At 44.5% G+C, this 23176-nt stretch overlaps 1 protein-coding gene and 2 long non-coding RNA genes across 4 annotated transcripts in view; 1 reads left to right on the top strand and 2 right to left on the bottom strand.

Annotated features, from left to right (window-relative positions):
* Positions 1–1374, bottom strand: part of LOC139795950 (uncharacterized) — a 3748-nt gene extending 2374 nt beyond the window's left edge. The window contains exon 1 of the long non-coding RNA XR_011725772.1: positions 1082–1374. This is a non-coding gene — a long non-coding RNA (uncharacterized lncRNA). The remainder of the gene's footprint in view (positions 1–1081) is intronic.
* Positions 1–12448, top strand: part of LOC139795958 (uncharacterized) — a 39223-nt gene extending 26775 nt beyond the window's left edge. Inside the window, exons 3-4 of the long non-coding RNA XR_011725773.1 lie at positions 9179–9264; positions 11983–12448. This is a non-coding gene — a long non-coding RNA (uncharacterized lncRNA). The remainder of the gene's footprint in view (positions 1–9178; positions 9265–11982) is intronic.
* A 7681-nt stretch (positions 12449–20129) lies between these two features.
* Positions 20130–22016, bottom strand: HELT (helt bHLH transcription factor). Of its 2 annotated transcripts, none has more exons than XM_071743297.1 (4): positions 21717–22016; positions 21255–21359; positions 21006–21102; positions 20130–20882 (listed from the first exon to the last, which is right to left on the bottom strand). In XM_071743297.1, the coding sequence occupies exons 1-4, from the start codon at positions 21999–22001 to the stop codon at positions 20386–20388; spliced, it is 984 nt and encodes a 327-aa protein (XP_071599398.1). In that variant the 5' UTR covers positions 22002–22016; the 3' UTR covers positions 20130–20385. The 2 variants fall into 2 exon arrangements, with proteins under 2 accessions (XP_071599398.1, XP_071599399.1); XM_071743298.1 differs by having other exon boundaries at positions 20130–20879; positions 21717–22014.
* Between the last annotated feature and the right edge of the window lie 1160 nt (positions 22017–23176).

The raw sequence follows: 23176 nt of genomic DNA, 5'->3' as shown, positions 1-23176 counted from the left end.
CATTATGAGGTTAATGCAGGCATGGTTAATACTCTTGCTGAGCCAAGGTGGCCTGATCTGTAATGTAATTTTGTGAAGCTGATAGCTTTTCCAGTGTATTTTTCATTTGGGAAGTTCTCTGGTCTACTAACCTTATTTGCAAAAGTGAAAGATTATTTTTGTAGGCAGTAGGAACTTGCAAGTCTGTGCATAAGGGGGAACTGATCTGTAAGTGGTATCAGGTGCCTTTTGTAATCAGTTACCTTTGTGCCAGGTTCTAACTCTGTGCAGTATTTCCTCTGTATGAAGCACAGCAGCTGTATTAAATGTCTGACCCAGAAATGTCTCACACAGCCAAACAGCTCTAAGAAAGATGTGGGCTTCAGCTAATGCAGACAATGTCCTGGGCCACCAAGAGGTTTCAAGTACCAGGAAAAGTCCCAAATCCAGCTCAACCCCAGACATTACCAGACAATACAATGCTTACTTAGCAGCCTCTGGGGGTTTTCAAGACAAATAAAAAAATTTACCCTCAGATTTATAAACTGACTGTCTCAAGATGGAAAAACATTTGGCAACATTTTCAGTTGCTTAAAACAAACCACAAGTGCACTTGTCATGTTCATCACTCGTCTGGTACTTGCAAGTTTTATGTTCTTTGATGGGATGCTTATCTCCATGATATTAATATATTTGGTCTAATTCTACCAGTTTTGATGTCACTATGAAGCAGTTATGAAAAAAAACAGTATGCAAAGTAAGAAAGGACGGCAAAATCTGAAGGCACTGTGGGAATACTTCTTCCTCCCAGGAGCCTGTTGATGGGGTAGCATCAGAAAACAGCAATGACACAGCTGTGGGTTTCTTTTTTTACAGGAAGTCCTGCTTGCTTCATTGGAAGGTGTGAGAAGACTTGTAGTTGAAACATTACCATGTAAAGTTTCTCCTCACAGTTTACAAAGGAACTAAAGTAAAGCCTCATCACCACATCACATAGCTCATAGATCAGAGCAAAAGTTACATAATGTAGTATGTGAAAAAGGCTTTTCAAAACAAAAGGAGGAAAAAAATCCAGAACACGAGCATCCACAAGAAACCCAACTGCAGTTTTAAGGCTTCTCTCCCAGGCTGCTCCTTGCCTTTTCCCTTCACCTCTGGTAGCATTTTAAAAGCTGACTTTGGCTTTGTGTTTTGTCACCACTTCAATGGGATGGGCATGAAGCTGAGGTTGAAGCTGTGCAATATAGTAACTTTTTCTGATTTTATTGGTCTGATCATAGGGGAGCCAGCTTCAGTGGAAGGCAGTCCATTTTACAGACAGGATCCATCACCAAGTCCATTGTGTTTGTTCAGACAGATTATTCATTCTCTCCTCTTGCTCAGCTCATTCAATGACCTGCTGAGCAGAAGAGAGAAGGTCGGCACTGGTCCATGAGAGGACCATGGGTATTGCAGTCCATTAGCCCCTTAGTAGGCACAGCCTCTTGGATAGGACAGCAAAAGCCCTAAGCATTGTTTCCTAAAATGCCCACTAGCATCTTAGGTATATTGGCCACCTTAAAACAAAGACTCTTCTAGGAAATAAGCATTCCTTTTAATTTTAAAGGTGCTATGAACTAAGTTTCTTTTCACTGTCTGTGTGCTGCTGAAAGAGTCAATAAAAAAATGGAAAGTCTTCCTTTTTGGTGCAGGATAGCTAAGGACCTCTATCCTTTTCCATAGAAAGAAGGTTGGAAAATGAGTAAGTAGATGAAAATTTCCAAGTGATTTGTTGTCTTGTAGAGCAGGTGTATTCCCCCTGGTAAAGCTGCAGTGGCTGAACTCTTATAAGAATTTTTCTGAAAGATTTGGCAGCTTTTGGTATTTTCAATAAATATTTATTTAAAAACTCAGGCTTTTTTTTTTCTTCTGATTTTGCCCTCATCCTTCCCTGTTTTAAAATAAATGGTGGGTTCACAGTTAGGTTACTTATGAACCGTGTTTTATATAAACTGGTTTAGGCATAAGGAGTGGAACAAGAGGCATAATATGAATGATAGTTCTGAAAGAAGTTAAAAGAGACCAAGGGATTCTTAGAAAAAATATGGGGAATCAGAGTGGCATAAAATAGTGCAATGAAGATTTTATGTGCTATATACATCTGTTAATGTTATCTTAATTTGACCTGTCTTAAGATTTCAAAAAGGAAGTTCACTTCATTCTTCCTGGCTTTATCTTTCCTTCTTTTCAGGTTCTGCTCGCAGAATCAGCAAATTAGTCACAGTGCTACATCTTTAAAACCTCAAACAGGTTTCCAGTAGGACTTGAGTAGTCTTGGACCATTCAAGCCTATGGACTTTGTGGTGGTCTTTGTCTAAAAATAGCTGGAATATTTATTTCTTGCTAAAATGATGGGATTATAAAGGATGCTGCTGTGTATTAGCTTTTGATTTCACTTACAACTCGTGTTTAATCTCAGCATATCTAAGATGTCTGCAAGGAAATTTCTTGTGTTTTGATGATATTAATAAAGGATTGAGGCAACACCATAGCATTAGGCATTTTTCTCTGCAGTTGTAGATAAAAAAATGGTCATTCCAAACATGTCTCCTTTACTACTACAAAAAAAAAAACAACCAAAAAAAAAAACCAAACTGAAATCAATGTCCAGGAATGCTAACAAGCAAGAAAGAGAAAGTTGCATTTGTTATTTAGTGGCCTCTTGCCCTGTGACCTTGCCTGCTTGTGCCGAGCCACTAGAATCTTGACCATTTTGGTTGCTGCTGGAGGAAAAAACTCAAATCCTTTCCTGGTCTTGGAATGGCTCCAAAACAAAGCACATATTCCCTGCTGAAGGTGACCTGTTTTATGGGGTTTTTTTTTGTCCCTGCTGGTTTCTGGTTTGCCATTATTAAAGCTCCAGAGTGAAGCATTTACGAGCTTTGTCTCTATATTTACAATACCTTTTGACTGAGATGTCTAAGAGCTTTAAACATATGCTTTAAGCAGTGGACAGTCAGCACTGACATTTGTTACAAATCTTTTCAGAGGGCTGTGTGGAATCATTCTAATCCGGGAAGAGCCACTGACTCTCTGTGTGATCTGACAGAGTGACATATCACTTGACCTCACTCACAGCAGCTGTAAAAACCAAGTGGAAAAACAGGGCCTGGCAGAACAGGAGAGGGTGGTTTTTGGCAGATCTTTCTTGAGCAAAGAAATTTCAAATCCATAGCTTGGATTCTTTCTTATTCCTCTAAAAGTTTGTGATGATGTTTTAGATAAAAATTAGGTTCTGCAACATTTAATTTTAATTTATTTTCAGGTTGCTCCTGCCACACCCTCTGCACCAGGACCAGTCTGGGCCCCAGCACCCTGGTCCTGCCAGCCCCCTGTCCAGGGCAGGGAGAACTCTTTCAGCTGATAAAAATTTAAGAAATACTTAAGGGTGCTGTAAAGTGTTTTAATCTCAGTGTGGAGATCTGATCTAATCTTAACAGGAGATTAAGGGGCAAACAGAAGGGTCCAGTAAATGTCCTCAGGTATGTGACATGCCCAGGTGACATGAGCCAAGCTAAGCTGGAAATGACTGCACACGATCACTCTCATGCCAGCCTACAGCACAGTGATTATAGCACAGCCTCTGCTGGAGCTTCCTGGCACAGCTGCTGGAGCTGACATCCTTCCTGAATTGTCCTGGCCCTCTTGCATTCCTGAGCCATCAGCCCACAGCATGTGGATGCATAGGCAGCGGTCAGCAGCACATGCCAAGCAAGTTTGTTACAAAAATAGAAACACAATAGATCTTTCCAGTGTGTCCTCACCAATCCTTACCCTTTTTACTGTCAGTATGTCCTGATTTTGGCTGGGATAGAGCTAATTTTCTTCTAAGTTTGAATAGCATTGTGTTTCGTATTTAGTATGGGATTTGGAATGAGAAAAATGTTGATAATATGCTGATGTATTTAATTGTTGCTAAGAAATCAAGGACTTTTCAGCTTCCCTTCAGCTTTGCCAGTGTGCAGGTGCACAGGAAACTGTGAGGGAGTACAGCCAGAGCAACAGATCCAGGTTGACCAAAGGGATATTGCAAAGCACATGGTGCCATGCTTAGGATATAAAGTGGAGGATGAAGTAGGAAGTGGGGGACTCATCAGAGTGATGGTGTTTGTCTTCCCAAGCAACTGTTACCTGTGACAGAGCCCTGGTCTCCTGGAGATGGCTTCACCTAGTGATGTGAAGTAGTGAACAAATTCCTTGCTTTTGCTCTGCTTGCACATGCAGCCATGGCTTTACCTATTAATCTGTCTTTATCTCAACCCACGAGTTTTGTCACTTTGCCCTTTGAATTCCCTCCCCTGTCCCACTGGGGCAGGATGAGGAACTGGCTGTGTGGGGCTTAGTTGCCAGCAGGGGGTAAACCAGGATGCAGTGAAACATAGAGACATCCCAGGTGCTGTGTCCCATTTGGACCTGCCCACACCTCAGGGTGTTCTGATCCAGTTTTAGTCCAAACATTTTCAATCTGCATCTGCCCAAAGATTTGAAATAGTCATACTGTAGAAGAAATGTTGGTGTGGGTCTTTTTCATATTTTCTCTATTGATAATTTATTTTATTCTCATATAAGATTAAATCAACCTGAAGAGCTGAAGCAGTTACAGACCAAGACCAAGGAGTCTCAGCAGTGACAGTCCATGGGAAGTTATGCCTGACACCTCCCTCTTGTTGGTGTACCAGCCTTACTATTGATCCCATTGCCATTGCAGGCCTGGTGTCACTTGGGTGCCTGACTCTACTGATGTGAGTAGCATCAGCAGTTGATGCAGGACAACTACAGTCTAGGCCAAGAACACAGGGTGCATCCTACACATAGTGCCATCACTACCTTTGTGTGGTATTACTGACTCTTACAATTTATACTTAGGTATTTAGGAATTGTCCCAATTTGTCTGTTTGGTAACAGTTAGTTTATTATAGCTGGACAGTTAATTTTTTTTAATTTAAAAATAAAATTAATTTTCACAAGTGACCTTTAATTTAATGTGTCATGAACACAGAAATATACCGGTTAATTTCTGTTTCTGGTTTTCAGGCACTTGCACATTAATGGCCAATAGACTAAGAGCAGTTGAGGTCTGTAGAAGATTTTTTAAAATTTTATATAACTTTATGCTGTTTTTCCTAACATGGCTTTGATTTACCGCTATGATTTACTGTGTTCCTGTAAAAAGGGAGAAAAAAATGTTATCCATCTTGAGGATATGTGATGTCATATCTGTTTTTTTTCTTTCTTTTGTAGATTTTCTAAACAGGTAATCTCATGAAAAAAGAGTCAAAGATTATGATGTTTGTAGGCAAAACTCTTGACTCATTTAGTTCAGCTTTCTGTATTGGGAGAAACACCTTGCTGTGCATTTACATTTGACTTAATACCAATTCTTGAATGTTTGCTGCAACAGCATCTCAGCAGTCAGGATGACCTTGGGAAGCTGTTTCCCTTCACTTTGTAGCCTATCAGAAGATTTTAAAAGAGAAAGTTTATTGATTTTGTTGTGGTTTTTTTTCCCCAGACAGCTTCTAATGAAGTGTGAAAATGTCCTGTCTTACAATCAGTAATGTATTTGATTGCATATAGATTGTCTTTTCATGTGTTTATATCAGATAAAAGTATGAGAAACAATATGTAAATTGTCTCTGGAAGGGGCAGATTCTCTATAGAATAATTCTGCACATTTTTAAGGACCTCTGTTCTGGTGGTATCCAGCAAAATCATTCCTGCTCTGTGTCTTCTTTTTCTGCATGTCTTCCCAGTGAGGCAAGCAAAGCCAAACCAAATTCTGTAGAACTACTAGGAAAACGTTTGAGAGGAAGGCTGCAGTATACATGTGTGCCAGCCAACAGCTTTCTAATTCCCAGTTTCATTTCCTGAAGACACCTAAACAGGCCTGAACTGCTGGGTGTCTCAACTTCTCCCCGCTGCATGGATTTTATCTATTATCTCAGACACAGTTCAGAATAATGTATACAATATAAAAAGCATACAGAAGTTGTGACCAGCCAACCCAGTAAGGTTCATTAAAGGTTCATCCTTCCTCCTGTAAAGCACATTTAAGGTTGTATAATATTACAGTACTTGAAAACAGTCCAGAAATGTTGTATTTTTAATGAATAAACAGAGTAGTATTTCATGGAATTAATATTTTCCTAGATCAGAAAGCTATAGTGTCTTGGACCCCTGGACTTTTGAAGCTGGAGACTAGTTTAATGCTTCAGTAAGTAGTACTTGCATGTTTTGAGAGTCAGGAAAAATATGAAGTGTACTTGGAAACATTTGTGTGGCAGCAACCATCAGCATGGACCAGACCCCAAAGAGCAGATTTGCCTTGCACTTGCTGCCTTGGCGTTTGTCTTGCTGACTGTCTGATCAGCCAAGCCAAACTTTCTCTTTTCAAAGGAGGGTCATTTAGTGATGTGTTTATTAGATAAAACTATCTGTTCAGCTTTAGTGGGAATTTTAATAATGTCTTTTTAACAAAGTACTGCTTTTGCACATCTCTTTTTATGATCTTCTGCATTTTGTCCCCACTTACCTTTATGTCTTTATGCTGAAAACTGTTATAACCATAGTTATTATTTGAATGGACTTTGCTACTTGTTGAGAAGAATTTGTGCTTTGGTAAACTCTATAGACTTAACTCTAAACTCTTTGGAAAAGACTTCTGTCAAATACACAAAATATTTGAAAGGTAGCATAATTTTCTGTTTTTTCTCACTGTCTCTGTCTGCCTTTTAGTTGCTATTATTTGGGGTTTTCTTCCTTCAGGAAATAGTTTAGAACAGAACAGAATGTTTCAGTTGGAAGAGCCTGCATTGACTAACTGGTCCAACTGCCTGACCAGTTCAGGGCTGACTGGATGTTAAAGCATGTTGTTAAAGGTATTGTCCAAATGCCTCTTAAACACTGACAGACTTGCTCCACCTCTCTAGGAAGCCTGTTTCAGTATTTGGCCACCCTCTCACTAAAGAAATGCTTCCTAATGTCCAGTCTATGCCCCCCCTGACACAGCTTTGAACTGTGTGTAAACTTCCATACACTTTGCTGAATAGAGAAAGAGCAGACTAATTTCTCAGTGACTTTACACCTGTTTGCATAACGAAGGCCTTTATTTGTGAAATGCAAACATCCCAGAAGTCTTTAACAATGAGACTATAGCTGCTGCACCTTGAATTTGGTGACAGGACTTCCCCAGAGCCTGCTTGAATGATGTCCCTCCAGCTCAGAGAAGAGTCTGGTTTCCTCATGCTACTTCCTGGCTGCTGAAGTTCCAATTTCCTTTTCTAATTTTCCTTTCCTGATAGTTTTCTAATATCTGTGGATGTTCCATTACATTTACAAACAGATGTCCCCATGTATAACTTGGGATCCAGGAAGGAAGCAGAAAAGAGAAACAAAGATGATGAAAGGAGCAGGAAGCCTGCCATAAAAGGAAAGGCTGAGAGAAATGGTTTTACTCAGCCTTGAGAAAAGAAGGCTTAGGGGAGACATCATCACCACACTCCAGTACATGAAGGGTGACTGCAAAGAAGATGGAGATTCCCTTTTTTACAAGGAGTGACATGGAAAGGATGAGGGTTAACGGGTACAAGTTACTCCTGGGGAAACTCCAATTGGACACAAGAGGAAAAATTTTCACAGTGACAACATTCAGCCATTAGAATAATCTCCTCAGGGAAGAGGTGGATTCCCCAACATTGGACGCTTTTAAGATTCAGCTGGACAGTCATCTCATCTAGACTGTGCTTCTGCTATGAAGGGCTGGACCATACTGAGGTCCCTCCCAACCTGCTATTTTATGATTCCATGAGTTCTACTTTCTCCTCCTTGAAGGATAGTGTGAAATCAAGCCAAGAAAATCTCTGGCTATCCTTTTTATGTTGTAAAAATGCCAGGAATTTCAACAGCTTGGCTGCCTTAGCTGAACATCCTACGCACTTGTAGACACAATCTGAAAGTGAAAGAGTTCTTTTAACAACAAGACACTGAAATAAACACAAAATGTTACAGAAGACAGTATTTAATAACAATGAGCAGTATGAGATCTCTGTTTTCAGCTCAGTTCGTACACCATGTAAAAGCCTACAGAAACCTCTGATAATCTTATATCCTGTAGTTTGCAACTACATCCAGTAGGACTTGGTAGGTAAGGATAACAAGGGCATTAGCTGATGGGATCTCATTCAAAGCTAAGCTTCCTATTCTCAAAGTTCCTGGAAGAATCTTCTGTTGGATTGTGGGAATTCAGCCCTTTGATCATGTAACTGTGCAGAGTTCCAGATGTAGCAGGATCTCCCTGTTCTAGTTTACCCATATTTAATTTCTTAGACCTACCAGTCTAGTGTGTTTTGCACTCTACTGTGCTACTGCTTCATGAAGCAGTCTGGGCTACCAGATCCCAGACAACATTGAGTGGCTGCTGCACATTCAGAAGGCAATTGCAGATAGAGCAAAGAAGCTCTCCTGGGCATCCCTTGGTAAAGTGTACTGATGAGTGCTAGGACAGTTTAAGGTACTGTTTACAGGAGCAGCTCCTCTGGTCCTGTGCTGAGCCCTCCCTGCAGAACTCAAGCCCATATTTCCAGTCTTCCTTGAGGCAACTCTTTTCACTTACGCAGGCAGCCAACCTGTTTTCCTCAGTGGAAGGAGGACTCACAATCAATCTGACTCTTCTGTGTCAAACATTGGTGAGACATTAAGCAAAACATCTTAATAAGCAGCAGAAAAAATAATTCTAGTTTGCACCATTTGGAAAGCTAACAGTAAAGCTGGACAAAGTGGGAAATAGTAGGGAAGTCCTAAAATTAGTAGGTGGGAAGATAGGTGAGAGAGTATAATACTAGTGGAAATATTTTAGCTAATGACTTTGATAGCAAAATAGGTAAGTAGGGGTGATGTTTGGTAAAGCTGAAGAACATTGTCAATACAGCTGAGGTCAGAGACAACATAGAAAGTGAATTGGATAGTCTTGGATAGTCTTCAGCCACAGTGCTAGATCATGCCCTTGAACACTCATAATAAGTATTTTTCTTATGAGATGGGACTCCATCCATCTGAAACAATGAGCAAGAAGAGGCCTGGCCTGTGCTGCTTGTTCCTGAGAGGACTGAGCTGTGTAACTCTGTGCTATGTAACTCTTCTTTTGGTTCCTGCCATTTTCCAGAGCACCCTGAGAGCCCACAGTGTAAGACCACAGCTCAGCAGGCTCCCTGGCTAATGTGTGTCACAGCTTTCAGTGGACTGCAGAAGGTAGGTGGTGGTGTATTGATGACATCCTGGCATTCTTACTGACCAAATTCATCCTCACACATTAACATTGGAGGGAGAAAGAAGAACTTTTTGGCTCCAAAGAGGAAGCAGACTTTCTACATGACCAATGTTTTCTTGCATGGCCTGGGAAATTCTCTCATTGAATTTTTTATTTGATGTTTTAAATTCAGTATTATTTAAGAAATTTGTTCTTTAAAATACCTTCTCTTTTTCTCTTTAGTAGCCCTTACTTCAAAATGACATAAAGAAGGCTTGTTTTGAGAAGAGGGCCTAAGAATGGCCAAGGGAAGGGAAGTACCATGGGTGAAGCAGAAGTATGTAAGATGACATTCTGCATAAACCTATCTGTCTGGTTTCGAGATGTGTAGGTTTCCATTCATCTTATGGGGCAGTTTTATTATCCCCAGCATAGCTATTGATCCTTGTCCTGAAGAAAGATAATTCGTTATGATCTGTCCTTCCCAAATATCTACAAACCCTTTCTGGATTTAGTAAAAAAAAAGTTCCTTACCAGTCAGTGTATCTCTGTAGAAGGATGTAAACCCAGCAGGACTCTGTTATCACATGGCATTAACTGATGTGATGCTGTCATTTTTGATATGTGTGACTTCTTGCCTTTAACCCCCATGCTGAGATCTTGTGTTCCTTTTTTCCCCAGGGTCATGTTGTACACAGAGTCCCCACTGTGGCTTTGCTCTGCTGGGTCAGGGGAAGCATGAGATGACAATTTTTACCATTTCCTATTAATGGTACATTTGAAGAAGGAAAAACAAGAGGTATTTGTGGATTTGATCTTTAAGATTGATTTTATAAAGCAGGGTAAAATGTATAGGTGGGCCTTCTCCAGGGCTTTTGACCTCTTGTACCTTTAAGAGAGGAGTAGCTGGATGGCATCTAACAGGCTCTGTAACTGTCCCAGATTTTAAATGTTTTTTCTTCTGAATAGCGAGTATGTGATTCAAAGACTGCCTGGCAAAATCTTCTTGTATATTTGCAGTAGCAGCACTGGAAATATTTGATGAATATATAAGATCCAGCATCCACATAGACTGGTGCTGTTTTCTGCAACTTTTTGTAACTTTGGGGAAAACTTAATAAGTACTGTTTCTCTTTCTTTCTTTAAAAAAGACAAGGAGAGAAAGCCTGCATTTTCTGCCATTTCCCAAGAGGCTTTTTATCTGTTTAAACCAACTAGGGATTTTTCACATATTGACATAAGCATTCATTTGCTAATTTGCTGGACATTAAACTGCACAGCATTCTTGAATGAGACTGGAATACTTGGGTACTTAGTGCTGCTCAGACCCCGCATCATTCCCAGTACACATATGGTTTTCCTCTTCTATCTCCTAGATAAAAGTCACTGTTTGATCGCCTTAAGGAAAAGAATGAGTTAAATGGACCAATATTCTAGCCTTGGCTCTAAAACTGGGCCTTTTCAGAAACTCCTCAGCACCTGCAGCAGCTAGGTCATTTGCACATACATAAATAAATAAATTAACAATGAATAAATAATTTAATCCCACCACACAATGCCACCTTGCAGATCTGATCCTTTGCTCCCAGTGAATTTGTCCATTCCTAATTCTTTTTGATAAAGTCCTCAGATACTTGCTGACTGTCAGTCTAATTTTCTTATTGTTTTCGCTTGATTAGTTCTGTATGACCTAAGGTCGCCCTTAAAATCCACATCTCTCGTGAAGACTCCGAAAGGCCTTCTTTTTTTCAAAGGGATGGAAAGTGCCTGCCATTTCTCCGGACAAAAGCCTGGAAGGTTTTCAGTTATTAGCCTCCCGAAGCAGCCCTTTCGCTCACCCAAGCGCAAAAAAAACTCATTAGGGGGCACCTTTCTTTCTGCCTTCTTTATCTGACGCATGTAGGGTTTACGTGTTTCAAGATTTGTAGGTCTTGGATGAATTTGGACAGCCTCCCTTTTAACCCTGCCGGCCTGCGGTTATGCCCACCGCAGACATTCGCTCGCCGCAGCTCCGTGCCCCGAACCACCTGGAGATGCTTCGTCTTTTTAAAAGCTGCTTTGCACCCAGCTTCCTGGTGAACAGCAGACAATTCAGCGTGCTGCTGCACTTTGAAGCCACGCTCCTGCAGGGTGCAAAGGGGTGAAAAGGCAGGCGAGGCTGCCAGCTGCCCGCAGGCTCCACGTTGTGCGCTCTGCCATTAAAATATGAAATCAAAGTTCCTGCCTAAGTCGTGCAACCATTATCACCATCAAAGGGATTTGCAAGTCTAAGGCGGTACAGCCCTGAGAGACTGCTAGGGCTGGGCTGCTTTATGCCCAGGACTACTTTATGCCCATTCCAGGCAGGAAGGTAAATACATATAGGCTGAGTTGCCTTCCTGAGCTGTGCCAGGAGGGCTCAAGAGACTCCCTAGAGGTATGTCCTCAAATGCATTGTATCTGGGCATCTTGCTCTTCAGAGGGAATGTGCAAAGTTACCGGCTCCTGCATCCACTTGGGCTGGCAGAGTTTGTAAGTCAGGACAGCACCCAATCCATCGTAGTTCGACAGCACTGCCCAGCAATGTTTCTTTTAAGGAAACCAGCCTGAAATTGTATGGGCAGGTATTGCAGTAAAGAATGTTTTTTGCTTACCTGGGCTCTGTTATGTTTGTTAAAAAGAGACATGATGAGATTGCAGAGAGAGAGGTAGGAGCAAACTGATCATGTTTTATCTTTCAGAAAAAGGCTGCACATGCTCTTTGAAGGGATACCTCAGTTCAGAGGGCTGTGGATCCCATTAATCTGAGCCTGAAGAGGAGAAAGATGCACAGAAACAGAGGGAAAATAGGCAGGTCCAGAAAGCATAGATAGGCAATATCCTGGGCAGGTATAGAAAAACCCGTGTCATACTCCTGCAGTACTACTTCTTAAAAGGTGGTAGGAAGGCACAGGACTTCATCTGAGGTACTGCTTCCAGGCATGCACATGACAGTTTTATGGCCACTAATCTTGGTCCTGGCTGTTTTCAGGGATGTTGTGCTTATTAGCCTGGAAGAACACACAGTTATGGCCAGCAGGTTTTTTTCCTAATTTACCAGTTCCTCTGAAATCCCTGTGACAGTGACAGTTTACTTCTATCATGTTTTCATCAGTTCCTCTGAACTCTAAACAAAGCAGCTCTCAATAAAGTAAAACGAGCCAAGTTCGCAAGGCTGAGCTTGTGTGTGTGTCCTTGCAGGGCCAGCACTGTGAACTGCATTGCTCTTTCTGCTGGCATAATTCTGAGGTGTGGGTAGCTTGTGCAGAAGCTATGTGAACTACTCCATAGCACAAAATAATGGGTACATTATGGTCTGGAGTGCAGCAGAAACAAGAAGAAATGAGAACCAAGATGGAAATTTTAGACTGCAGCCGGGCAATAATGGGGAGTTCAGTCTTGACCTGTGGGCCTTTGTCAGTAGAGACCTGCTCCCTGTTTCCGATCTGCTGACTGAGTCGCTGACAAAATTCATTCCAGTCTTTGTAACTTTGGTAATCTCTCCTCCTGGAAAACTTCAGAATTAGAGTTGATTCTGAAACACATGATTAGGACCACATAGAAATCATGGTGTCGGGATATATCAGATCTGTAGAGACAGATGAAGACACGATTAAACAAATCCCAAGGAGAAATTCCATCAGCATGATAACAGGTGAAGTCTTGTTTATAACTTTTTGCATCAATGTGCTTTCCCCCCCTAGATATTAGAAGCTTGCTAAGTAAAAACTACTCAGCAACAGAATAGGAATTGTTGAGGACTTAGATGAAATAAATCTTGGTGTCTCACCCAGGAGAGCATGTTGAAGCAAGAAGACTTCTGACCTTGAAAATCTTGGTAAAAACGAGCTAGAAAGGAGTGGGTGGTGCAATCCCTGAAGAATCATTCACTATTCCTCATTCAGAGGATTTGCTGCCTGAACAAGCATTATTTTAGCAGTATGATGACTGTTGGCCTGAAACTATATGATCTTTAGATATGATCTTCAAATTTCTGAAGACACCAATGACTTTGCTGGGAGTTTGCAGGTTAACTACGTGGTATCCGGCTGATTAATTAGGGTAAGTTGCTATTTTCCTTCAGAATAGTTATTAGCTATTGTTGCTCACTTTGGTGCCACTATACTTTAATTTTGGTGTAATAATGGAAGTTTTGACATCCAATCTGAAATTAAGTGAAAATACATGTCAGCTCTGCAAGCTTAAGAAACTTAATTATAAATAAAGGCAGCACATTGGGTTTTCAGGAGTTTGTGAGACATTTGGGTACTCTATGCCAAGCATTGTCCACTCCAAAAAGGAGCTAATGATTTAGGGTCAGAAAAAAGCTCATCTGGGATTCTGACATCCTGGTGGTGTGTGGGCAAATATAATTTCCACTAAAAGTGTAAAAAAAATGGTGATACTGAAACTTTTCAAACAGTGCTCTGTTGCAAAAATGCAACCAAACTGAATGAGTAGGGGGTTCAGTGTTAAAGTATCAACTGGCTAAGGATAAACTTTCTTTTTAAAATCCATCAAGCCCACACTTCAGCAGCAAAACTGGCTAATGATGAATCCTGGAAAAAAAAATTAATAATTACTTTTCTAGGAAAGGGATTAAACTTTGTCTATGTATAAGGTATCTTTTTGTGATGAAATCCCAGTTCATAAGTACATTCATGAAAATGCAGTAGTATTCTGTTCACTCTTGTTAGCAGCCAGAACTGGTAAAATTTCAATGACTGTAATGGCAAGGAGAAGTGAAGAGAGGAGAATTGATTTCCATTTATATCAACAGCAAAATTTTCCCCTAGTGTGCATGTACTTAAGAATATTGATTTTCTAATTTTAGATGTAGGTATTTTACACATGGAGTTCCTTAAGCCCTTTGCTTCATCTTGGCAAAGGTGGCAAGGCAATAAGGTGGCTGCTTTTCTGCAGGCATCTTGGAGCTAAACTGGTGCTGCGGAGGGGTGTTAGCTTCTGGACTTGACATTTTATCAGCCAGAATAAGGAAAATGATGCACTGGCTTTTAGTGGGTGGCTAACAGTTTTGTTTGAAACAGTGCTTGCTGGAGAAAAATAGCAAAAAAAACATTCTTTCCCACATGAAAATCTTCCCACCTGTTCTAGCAGTACATGCAACTGGTACATTAGAAATATCTGACCATAATACCTGGGATAACCAGCCACTGGGACCCTTAAATACTCATCATCTGTTTCATTTCAGTCACTGAACTGGCTACACCTTCAGTTTGCATAACAGACATACAAAAAAGTCAGAATTTCTTTCCTGCCAGACAGCAGGGAGGGTGGGCTTCAGCTGTCCTGATGTTTCCCTTTTGTATCTGAACCTGGCCAAGTGATTCTGCATTCCCCCCCCCTGTGATACATTGTCCTCTGAAGATACCTGTTTGTCTTGTTTGACTAGGAGGATTACTTAGTTACTGATTAATTCCTAGATCTCTACCTTTTAGACATCTGAGGTTTAGTTTTAAGCCAGATGCTTATAAATTTCAGTATGTCCTTCTATCATCAGGATAATAATAATCATCATCACTGAAAAGATTTTTCCTTTATGCTAGGAGGTTGCTTTATAATAAAATATTTTTTCCAGGTACAAGAATAAAAAAATCTCACTGGGATTGCAAAAGTTATGAGGAAAAGTTATGACAAGGCCATATTTAAGCAAACAACAACCAAGCTAGACTAGGAGTACTATGTACATAGTCGTTTACACATGTATAGTGTAAACGTATAATAGTGTACAAAAGGTACACAAAGCACAGGGCACACTGGGCACATTTCTCCTCCCTTCCAGAGGAGGAGAATGGAAGTGTGAAAGCCATAGTCCCCACTCCTCCCTGGTGTGGAGAAAGCACTGAAACCCTGTCACAGCTTCATGCTTGCAGGTCTAAATTGGATGTTTCCTTCAGCTTGATATCTTGAGCTCAGACCCTCTCCTCATAGACTACCACTTAATTTCTCCTTTTAAAGGTCTAACCAGGCCACAATATTTCCTTCAAAAACAACAAAAGTTTGTAGGGGCAGGGTGGTTATGAGCAGGCATTCCCAAAGGGGGACACCTGGTTGTTAGCCTCGAAGACTTCAACCTGAAGAGTCCAGGGCTCAGAAATGGAGGCATAGGCTGTTGCATCAGAATGAAGACACTTTCTGCTGCAACCCTGGTCTTGAGGGTTCCAATTGGACTGCATGCTGTACCCTTCATGGGATGAAAAAGTAATGTTGGTGCTGGTATTTATAGGAGAAAGAGATGAGCTCAGAGCTCAGGAGCTGCCTGGTTCCCACAGCTAGCACGAGACTGAGACAATCTCTAATAAAGGACCACAAAGTGAGCTGATGTGAATCCTTCTACACAGTTACTTTGAGTTAAGTCCTCAGTGGGGGTACAACTATCTTCTTAATGTTCACCAAAAGTGCAACTGAGTCATGGACCCTGTCATTAATTCCCTATTGCCTTGCAAGGGTCCCTTCTTCAAAGAGCCTCATTTTTTTAATTGCACAATCATTACGTAGACCAGGACTGCATTCTGAGGTGCTGTATTCTTACAGCAATTAAAAATTAAATTGCTTTTAAACTTTTCAGAGCATATGTGCAAAATTTAGATTTCTTGCTAGCAAAAGCACTTTTGTCAGCCTAATTAACTGTATTTTGATGAAACATTATGCACATTTCCATTACCCCAGCTTGAAGATGAATCATAGAATAGAGAATGATTTGGGTCAAAAGGGACCTTAAAGACCATCTAGTTCCAACTCCCCTGCCATGAATATTAAAGAGTCTGTTTCCTAAATTGGACTGGGTTTAACACTCTGAGTTTGAATCTTCCAAACTACTACTCTTGCCTTTACATTTTATGTTTCATCCAATTGCTCCCAGTGTTGAGCTCTCTCTCATCTTTTAAAATTAGTTTTGCTTGTTTTACCATGCCATGCTGTATGCAATATGGTATGTGGCTAAGTGTCAGAACTTTGACCTTATATACCTACTAAAATGCCTTTCTTGTACATCTTGCCATAATTATGTGTTCTTTTCAAGAAAAGCCAGTGTTCTTTTCCTGAAATGGCTGTTATGGAATTGCAGGCAAGTTTCCTAGAAATAAACATGATGATGTGTGAGGGAGTGAACCCAGAGAAGGCAGAAGGCCAACCTTTCAGATAGATGCTGCATCTCCAGAATCCCAGAATTGTTCTGGTTGGAAAAGACCTTTAAGGTCATTGAGTTTAACCATAATCTAACTCTACCAAGTTCAGTCCTTAAACCATGTTCCTAAGCACCACATCTCTATGCCTTTTAAACACCTCCAGGGATAGTGATTCAGCCACCTCCCTGGCAGCCTGTTCCAGTGTTTAGAACAGACAATGGTCTGCAGGGTTTCTTTCCAAAATGCTGCCTTTGCAAGGGGATTGCTGGACAAGTGTGCAGCTGCTTCACTAGCATGTGTCTTAACACACAGCCTGTTCCCAAGAGCCACAGGCAAACAGAGGTTACCTCTTTATGGTTGAGTCACTTTATGAAGGCAAAACTCCCTTCTGGGCACTGTTTAATTCTCTCTGAGTGGTAGCAGGGCAAAAAGCTGATCTGGATAGTGTGGTCATTTCATTGTTCCTTGTCACCTGAGACCCTCTGCTCCACTAAGCACTTCTGGTATGACCCTGGTCAAGTTGTGCAGGCTGCCCTTGGGGTGCCTTGGAACATGAGGAACAGCAGCATCCAACGGAGCTGTGGGACAGCAGGACTTATAAACTGGCAGGATCTTTGGTGTCATGGGAAAGGGATCATATCCAGACCACTGGAAGCCAGCTACTTCATGCATCACTGCTGGAATGTGTCAGTGATTAAAAGCCTTCAGCAGTTCTGTTCCTCCTTGTTCCTTCACCTGCTTCCTCCCAACCCATGGCTTGGTCACTATAGATGTGCTGATACAACTCTTTGTGGTCCAGTGTTATGAGCCTGGTTGGGTTAGATTTGTTTTTACCCAAAGTAACATAAAAGTACACTTTTCCCACTAACTGGTGACCCGATTGATAAGTTGTCCCAAAAATTACTGCGTTGGCATGAATACAGGGACTGTGCTCTGTGGCATGGGCTGTTACCAATGCTGGAAACTTCACAGTGTGGCACTGCCACCAAAGCCCCCTGATCTTGAATGATGCCTTCAGACTGCTGCTGAACCATAGGAAGAAACGTGACTTCTGATCTGTTATGTATGCTCAGAGTTCATAAGTATTTTTTACTTATTTAAAGAGTAAGGGCAGCACAGTAACACTTCCTCACAGGCTTCACCTGTTGCCTGTTTAAAATGTAGATTTTTAAGGTCTGCACAAGCTACTTACCTAATTGATGATGTTTTATTTCCATGATAGTTAATAAATCTTTATGATAAATTAGGGAGTTGGAGTAGTTTTCAGTAATGCAAAAAAGATTGACATCAAGTCTTCTACCACCTGAATAAAAGACAAATGAGAGTCAGTATCAGATATAGAACTGTAAACTCCTCTTTTGCTGTCCTCTGGTCCCAAAATTATTCTTTGCCCTCAACATAACAAAATTACTGATCTGTAACTATGCTGTACAATTACTTTCTGGAGTGAGAAGAATTACATTATATGTAAGACTTGGAAAGAGTGCAGAAAAGAGAGTAGTTCAGGAAACAGGGGAAGAGGTGGAAATGAGGAAGGCACAGGGGAGGAAGAGAAGGCAAAATGAAGTAAATGAAATATGAAGGTGTTAGGAGAAAGAGGCTAACTGAAGGAAAGAAATAGGAAATGATACAGCAAGTCATTAATCATTAGGATTTTTAGCCAAGAAGGTGTGTACATAGAAACTAGTATTTTGGGGACTTTGGGAGTTAAAATAGTTTAATTTAGGAACAAAACCCCTGTATTTTTTCCCTTGCTAGCTGCTGCCAGTAACCAGTAAATGGCACTACTGTGTCAGAAGATGAGCATCGCCAGCTCAGAAGGGCACCTGGGACCAGGTGCAGCTTTTAACTGAACCAGGATGGGTGATATTCAGCTCCCACCTGCTCCCACCAGAGCTGGTGGGAAATGCTCATATCAGAGCTGAAGTTGCATCCAGAGGGAAAAAAAATATAATAAAGCAAAAATGTCTGCTCACCAGGTACAAAAACATAAAGTAAAACCATATGAACTGGACCTCTGTCAAGGTCCAACAGGAGATCCCTGTTTTGGGGGGTGCTCTATGCCCTGCTGCTCGTGCTGATCTACCCCATGGATCCTATCTGTGACACCATGGGCTTTAACAGATGCCAAAATAATTTGGGGGGCAAAAGCTGGGTTCTGTGGGACTGGAGGGCAAGCTCAGAGTGCTGCATGGGCGGAGAGGAAGACTTTTATCCTAAAGTCATTGTAAAGCCAAAGCAGGGTTTATCCTCCACAGCTAAATGAAAACGAAAAGGAAAAAGGAAAAAAAAAAATTCTAGAATAACAAATTGGAGATACAAAGACTGTCATGGACCAGTGCGAGTTTGCAAAATTATATGTAAATGACCCCAGTTTTGACCGTGGTGGCCCTTTGCTAATCCCAGAGAGAAAATCTACTTAGCAAAGAAAAGTTTTGTTTTATTTGGTTAACAGGGACCAAAATGCTGAATATATTAATAATTTATATTTCCAGGGCAACGCTGTATCTTTAATGCTCCAGTGCCACAGGGCGTTCACAGGAGCTTAATGCTCCTGTGAATAAAAATCGTGTAGCATTTTCTCCATATTCTGCCTCCAGCACTGGTGAAAACGCTTGCAGGACATGAGCTCTCAGAGCAGGCACCAGCCACCCTCCTGCTGCTGATGCTGAGGGACTTCGGCTGATCCCGTCTTGCTCTGTGGATACTGAGGAAGAGAGAGGTTCCCGCTGGATTTACCATCATCCTAAAGGTGCCCCGAGGAAATGAGTTCCCCCCCCCCCCCGGCTCAGCACATCAGCCCGCCGTGTGACCTTTTCCTCACTAATCTGAAATAGCAGCTTTCCCCGTATTTACAGGTTAAATGGTAGATACACATTCTACTTTTTTGCTCATTGTAATGAAGATCTTTTTGTCTGTCTCCGAATAAAGCGTCGGGTTGGTTTACAAATTGTGGGTCAGACCATTCCGTGACCTGGGCAAACAACGCGGGTCAGATCTCCTCAAAGCCTCCCCACCCAACTGGAATAAGTTAATTTACCCCTCGGTGTCTCGGGACCGCCGGGCAAACCCGGTCTACCCGGGAGCGGTGAAGAGAGGGAGACGGCTGGGGTCCCTCCGTCCCGCCTGCCAGAGGTGCGGGGTCACCGGGGGACGCTTGGTTGCGGTGGGACCGAAGTAGCGTGGCAGGAGGGAGCAGTGCCATGGCCCCGCTCCATCAGCCCGCCTGGAAGGACTCGATCTCAGGAACTTTTGTTTTTCGGTTTATTCTCGGAGTTCCGCACTTCCCCAGCGGCCGCCACCCCTCTCCGCCCCTCCTGTGCTTTCCCCGTTCTTCCTTCACCCTGGACACGCTGCGCAGCAGAAATTCGCTGGCAAAACACGCGGGAGATTCCGGTGCCGTTCGGACGCGTGTCCCCGCGTGCATCGGCACCCACAGGGGTGGGGGTAGGGGGCGGAGGGGAGGGCTACTACATCCCTCCACCGCCCCGGTGACGGCCTCGGAGCATCCCCGGGTGGCACCGAGACCCTCTTGCCCGCAGTGCCAAGCCACGGCTCGGGAGTGCAGCAGCCGCCCCGGGTCTCGCTGACCACATTTCGCTCGTGTTTTGTGGGGTTTTTTTGTTTTTCCCCTGTGTGAATGGGTCGGGTGAGACCCCCACCGCCAGCCGGGGAAGCTCGCTCCCGGAAACAAGAAGGGGTGGCGAGTATAAACATTTATTCCAAGGCATCGCTTGTACAGGCATCGCACCCTAAGGTGGGAAGAAGCGCGGGCGGGGGCAGATCCTGCCCCCCAGAGAGGGCAGGCGGGGGCAGAGCCGGATCGCCGGGGCGGGAGGCCAGGGGCTCCCCGCCCTCCGCCACGTCCGCGCATCTCAGTGCCCCGGCAGCCTCCCCATGCGCCCAACTCGCAAGGTCCGCTGTCTTAAGTAGGATTTTTCAGGCGGGGGCAAGTCTCTATAGCATGGAGGGGTGCTGGCCCGGGGGCAGCCCGAAGGCGTTGGGGTGGGAATGGCCGAGAAGGTTGAGGTAGTGGCGGTCCAGGCCCTGCACGGAGGAGAGGAAGGTGCTGCGCTGCTGGCCGGGGCTGGCGAGGGGCACGGCGGCGTTGGGGAGATGGTAGGGCAGGGAGGGGTTGCGGGCGGCGCCGTGCCAGGGGAAGGGCCCCCCAGTAGGCGGCTGGAGCACGGCCTCGCCGGGGCTGTGGCCATGCCCGGGGCACTCGGGACCGGGGTGCGGCTGGTAGGAAAAGTCCGGCTCCGGGAGGGAGCCCAGGGAGGTGAAGAGCGGCTCGGCGACGAAGCGCGCTTTGGACTGGAGGAAGGCCAAGATGCGGGCGTATTTCGTGTCTTTGGTCTCCATCCTCTCCACCGTCGTCAGGTAGTGAACCAGGTTCTTCATGCACTCGTGGTAGCCGTAGTGGAAGTAGTTGGCGAACTCGGAGAGCAGCTCTGCTGGAAAGGAAGGGGCAGCGGAGACAAGCTCCTCAGGGTCCGGCTTGGGATGTGTCTGTGGGGGGAGCTGGGGCCGCCTCCACGCCGCGGGTGTCCCGGGGGGAGCCGCACCCACCCACCTACCCTTCTCCCGGCCACGGGGAAAGTCCGCCGAGTGCAGAGCCCGCAGGTACTGCACCGTCATCTCCAGGATCTCCGCTTTCTCCAGCTTCCCCGAGCTCTGCAAGGGGCAGCAAGAGGGGCATCGTCACCTCTCTCCTGCGGCTGCACTGCGCGCCGCCGGGCCGCCCCTCCATACCCCCCGCATCGGGGTGGGGGTAGGTTCGAACAGGGGAGAGGGACTCAGGGGCTTCCCCCCCCACCCCCCCCTACCTGCTTGGCCAGAGCCATGGGCACCGTCTTCCCCAGCTCGGTGAGGCAGCGGTTGATACGGTCCCTCCTCCGCTTCTCAATCACTTTGTGGGAAACGGGCGTCCTCTGCAAAACAGACAGGGCATGTTAGTGGGGGGCAAATGGAGCCGGTTCTGGCCTCACTGGGACAGCTGTCCCCGGCCCCACCCCTCGAGGGCAGTCGTCTCGGCCCAGGTCCTAGCAGCGAGGTCGGGCATGACTCGGCCCCGGAAAGGATGCTCCAGGGACCGGTCCTCTCGGTGCCTCCTCGGGGTTTCCCCGTCTGTGCAGACGGCCCCGGCAAGGCAAGCTTGTCTGGGAGGTGATGGGTGGTTGGGATTTTTTTTTTGAAGGGGGGTTGAAAGGAAAGGTGGTGAGGGGGCTGGGGCCAAATCCTCCGGGCAGCCCCGTAGAGTCTTGTGCGCAAGGCGGGCGGCAACTCACCCTCCGCTCCTTGAGCTTGGAGGCCATGGTGGGCACTGCCTCCCCGCTCTCTCTGGGCCCCTTATAAAGCCATAACTTCTTGGGGGGGACCCCGGGGGGCCTCCACGGACTCGCTGATCCCATAGGATTAGGGGCGAGCGGCGCCGGGGGAATGTATGCATTAAAGATCAGGGTGGAAGGGGGCGAGAGAGGGATGAGGGTTTGTTGTGGGTTGTTCTTTTTTTTTTTTCCCCCTTCTCTCTTCTTCCTTCCCCCCGCCCTCCCTCCCCTCCTCCTCGCCCCCATCCACGCAGCCGGGGGCGGCCCAGCTGTGTCACCCCACGTGGACCTCGGGGACACACGTGACGGTCCCACAATAGCGGTGGGGATGGGGACGGGAATGCGGCGAGCGGGGCGCAGGGCGCGATACCGGGCATCGCCGCATCCCCATCTCCATCCCCGCCGCCTGCCTGCAAATCCCCGGCACCCCCCAACCCCTCCCCTCAGCCCCGGCGCTGACTGCATTTAAAAGCCTGTCCAGAGTCATTAAAGTAATTAAGTAAGCCCTTAATAGGCTGTTCCGCCCAGTTCAAGGGAGAACCCTTGGAGACGGAGTGGCCCCGTTTGTTCTCAGGCTTTTCTCACACGACTTGGTGACACGTCCATCTTTATAAGAGATGGCAGCGAGGCTTTTTTTGTTTACACCGCTTTATGCGCCGGGGACACCCCGGCAGGTGTGGGACCGGGGGGCTGGCACACGATATCTCCCCCTCCCCCTCACTCCCCTCTTTTTTTTTTTTTTTTTTTTTTTTTTTTTCTTCTCCCGCAGGCCCGGGGAGGCTCTCGCCAGCCTTTGGCACACGACGCTCCTTTTTTGTGTGGTGTGCGCGTCTGTGCGTTGTTGTCTTACCCCCCCTGCTCCCCCCTTCTTCTTTGGAGAGGCTCAATTTGTAGCCTATTATCCTATAGGAAAATGTCCCATTGAAAAGTATGAATAGTTTCATTGGGCCTAAATTTTAATAATGCGGGTCAAAGAAAAGAGGGGCAAATAAAGAGGGGATCGCAGCTGGTCCGAGAGTGCATTATTCGGTGTCACCTGCGAGCGGGGTCGCCGACAGACCCCCTATTCATTTGCCTAATTTTGGTCAATTTAACAAACTTCAGGAGAAATTATTGTGGCATTGTTAAGGAGGGTAAAGCTTTCTGATCGAATTAACAGCATGTTTTGATCCGGTAAATGTCATTAAAAAGAAAGAAACAATCGCATTTAAAGGGGGGCTCCGAGTTAAACGCGCCAAGTGGAGACGCCGGAGCGCAAAGCTCACAAAGGGAGCAAGTAACTGCCACAGGGGAACTTTTGTACGCTCACATTGCTGAGGTTTTTTACACAAAAAGGCATTATTTCATACTTGAATACGTTTAATCCAACAATTGTCTATTTTCTGCAAACATATTTTCACAGCATTGTTAGCTTTCCTCTC

Source organism: Heliangelus exortis, chromosome 4 (genome assembly GCF_036169615.1).
Source record: "Heliangelus exortis chromosome 4, bHelExo1.hap1, whole genome shotgun sequence".
NCBI classification, from domain to species: domain Eukaryota; kingdom Metazoa; phylum Chordata; class Aves; order Apodiformes; family Trochilidae; genus Heliangelus; species Heliangelus exortis.
This window is presented reverse-complemented; position numbering and strand designations above follow the sequence as displayed.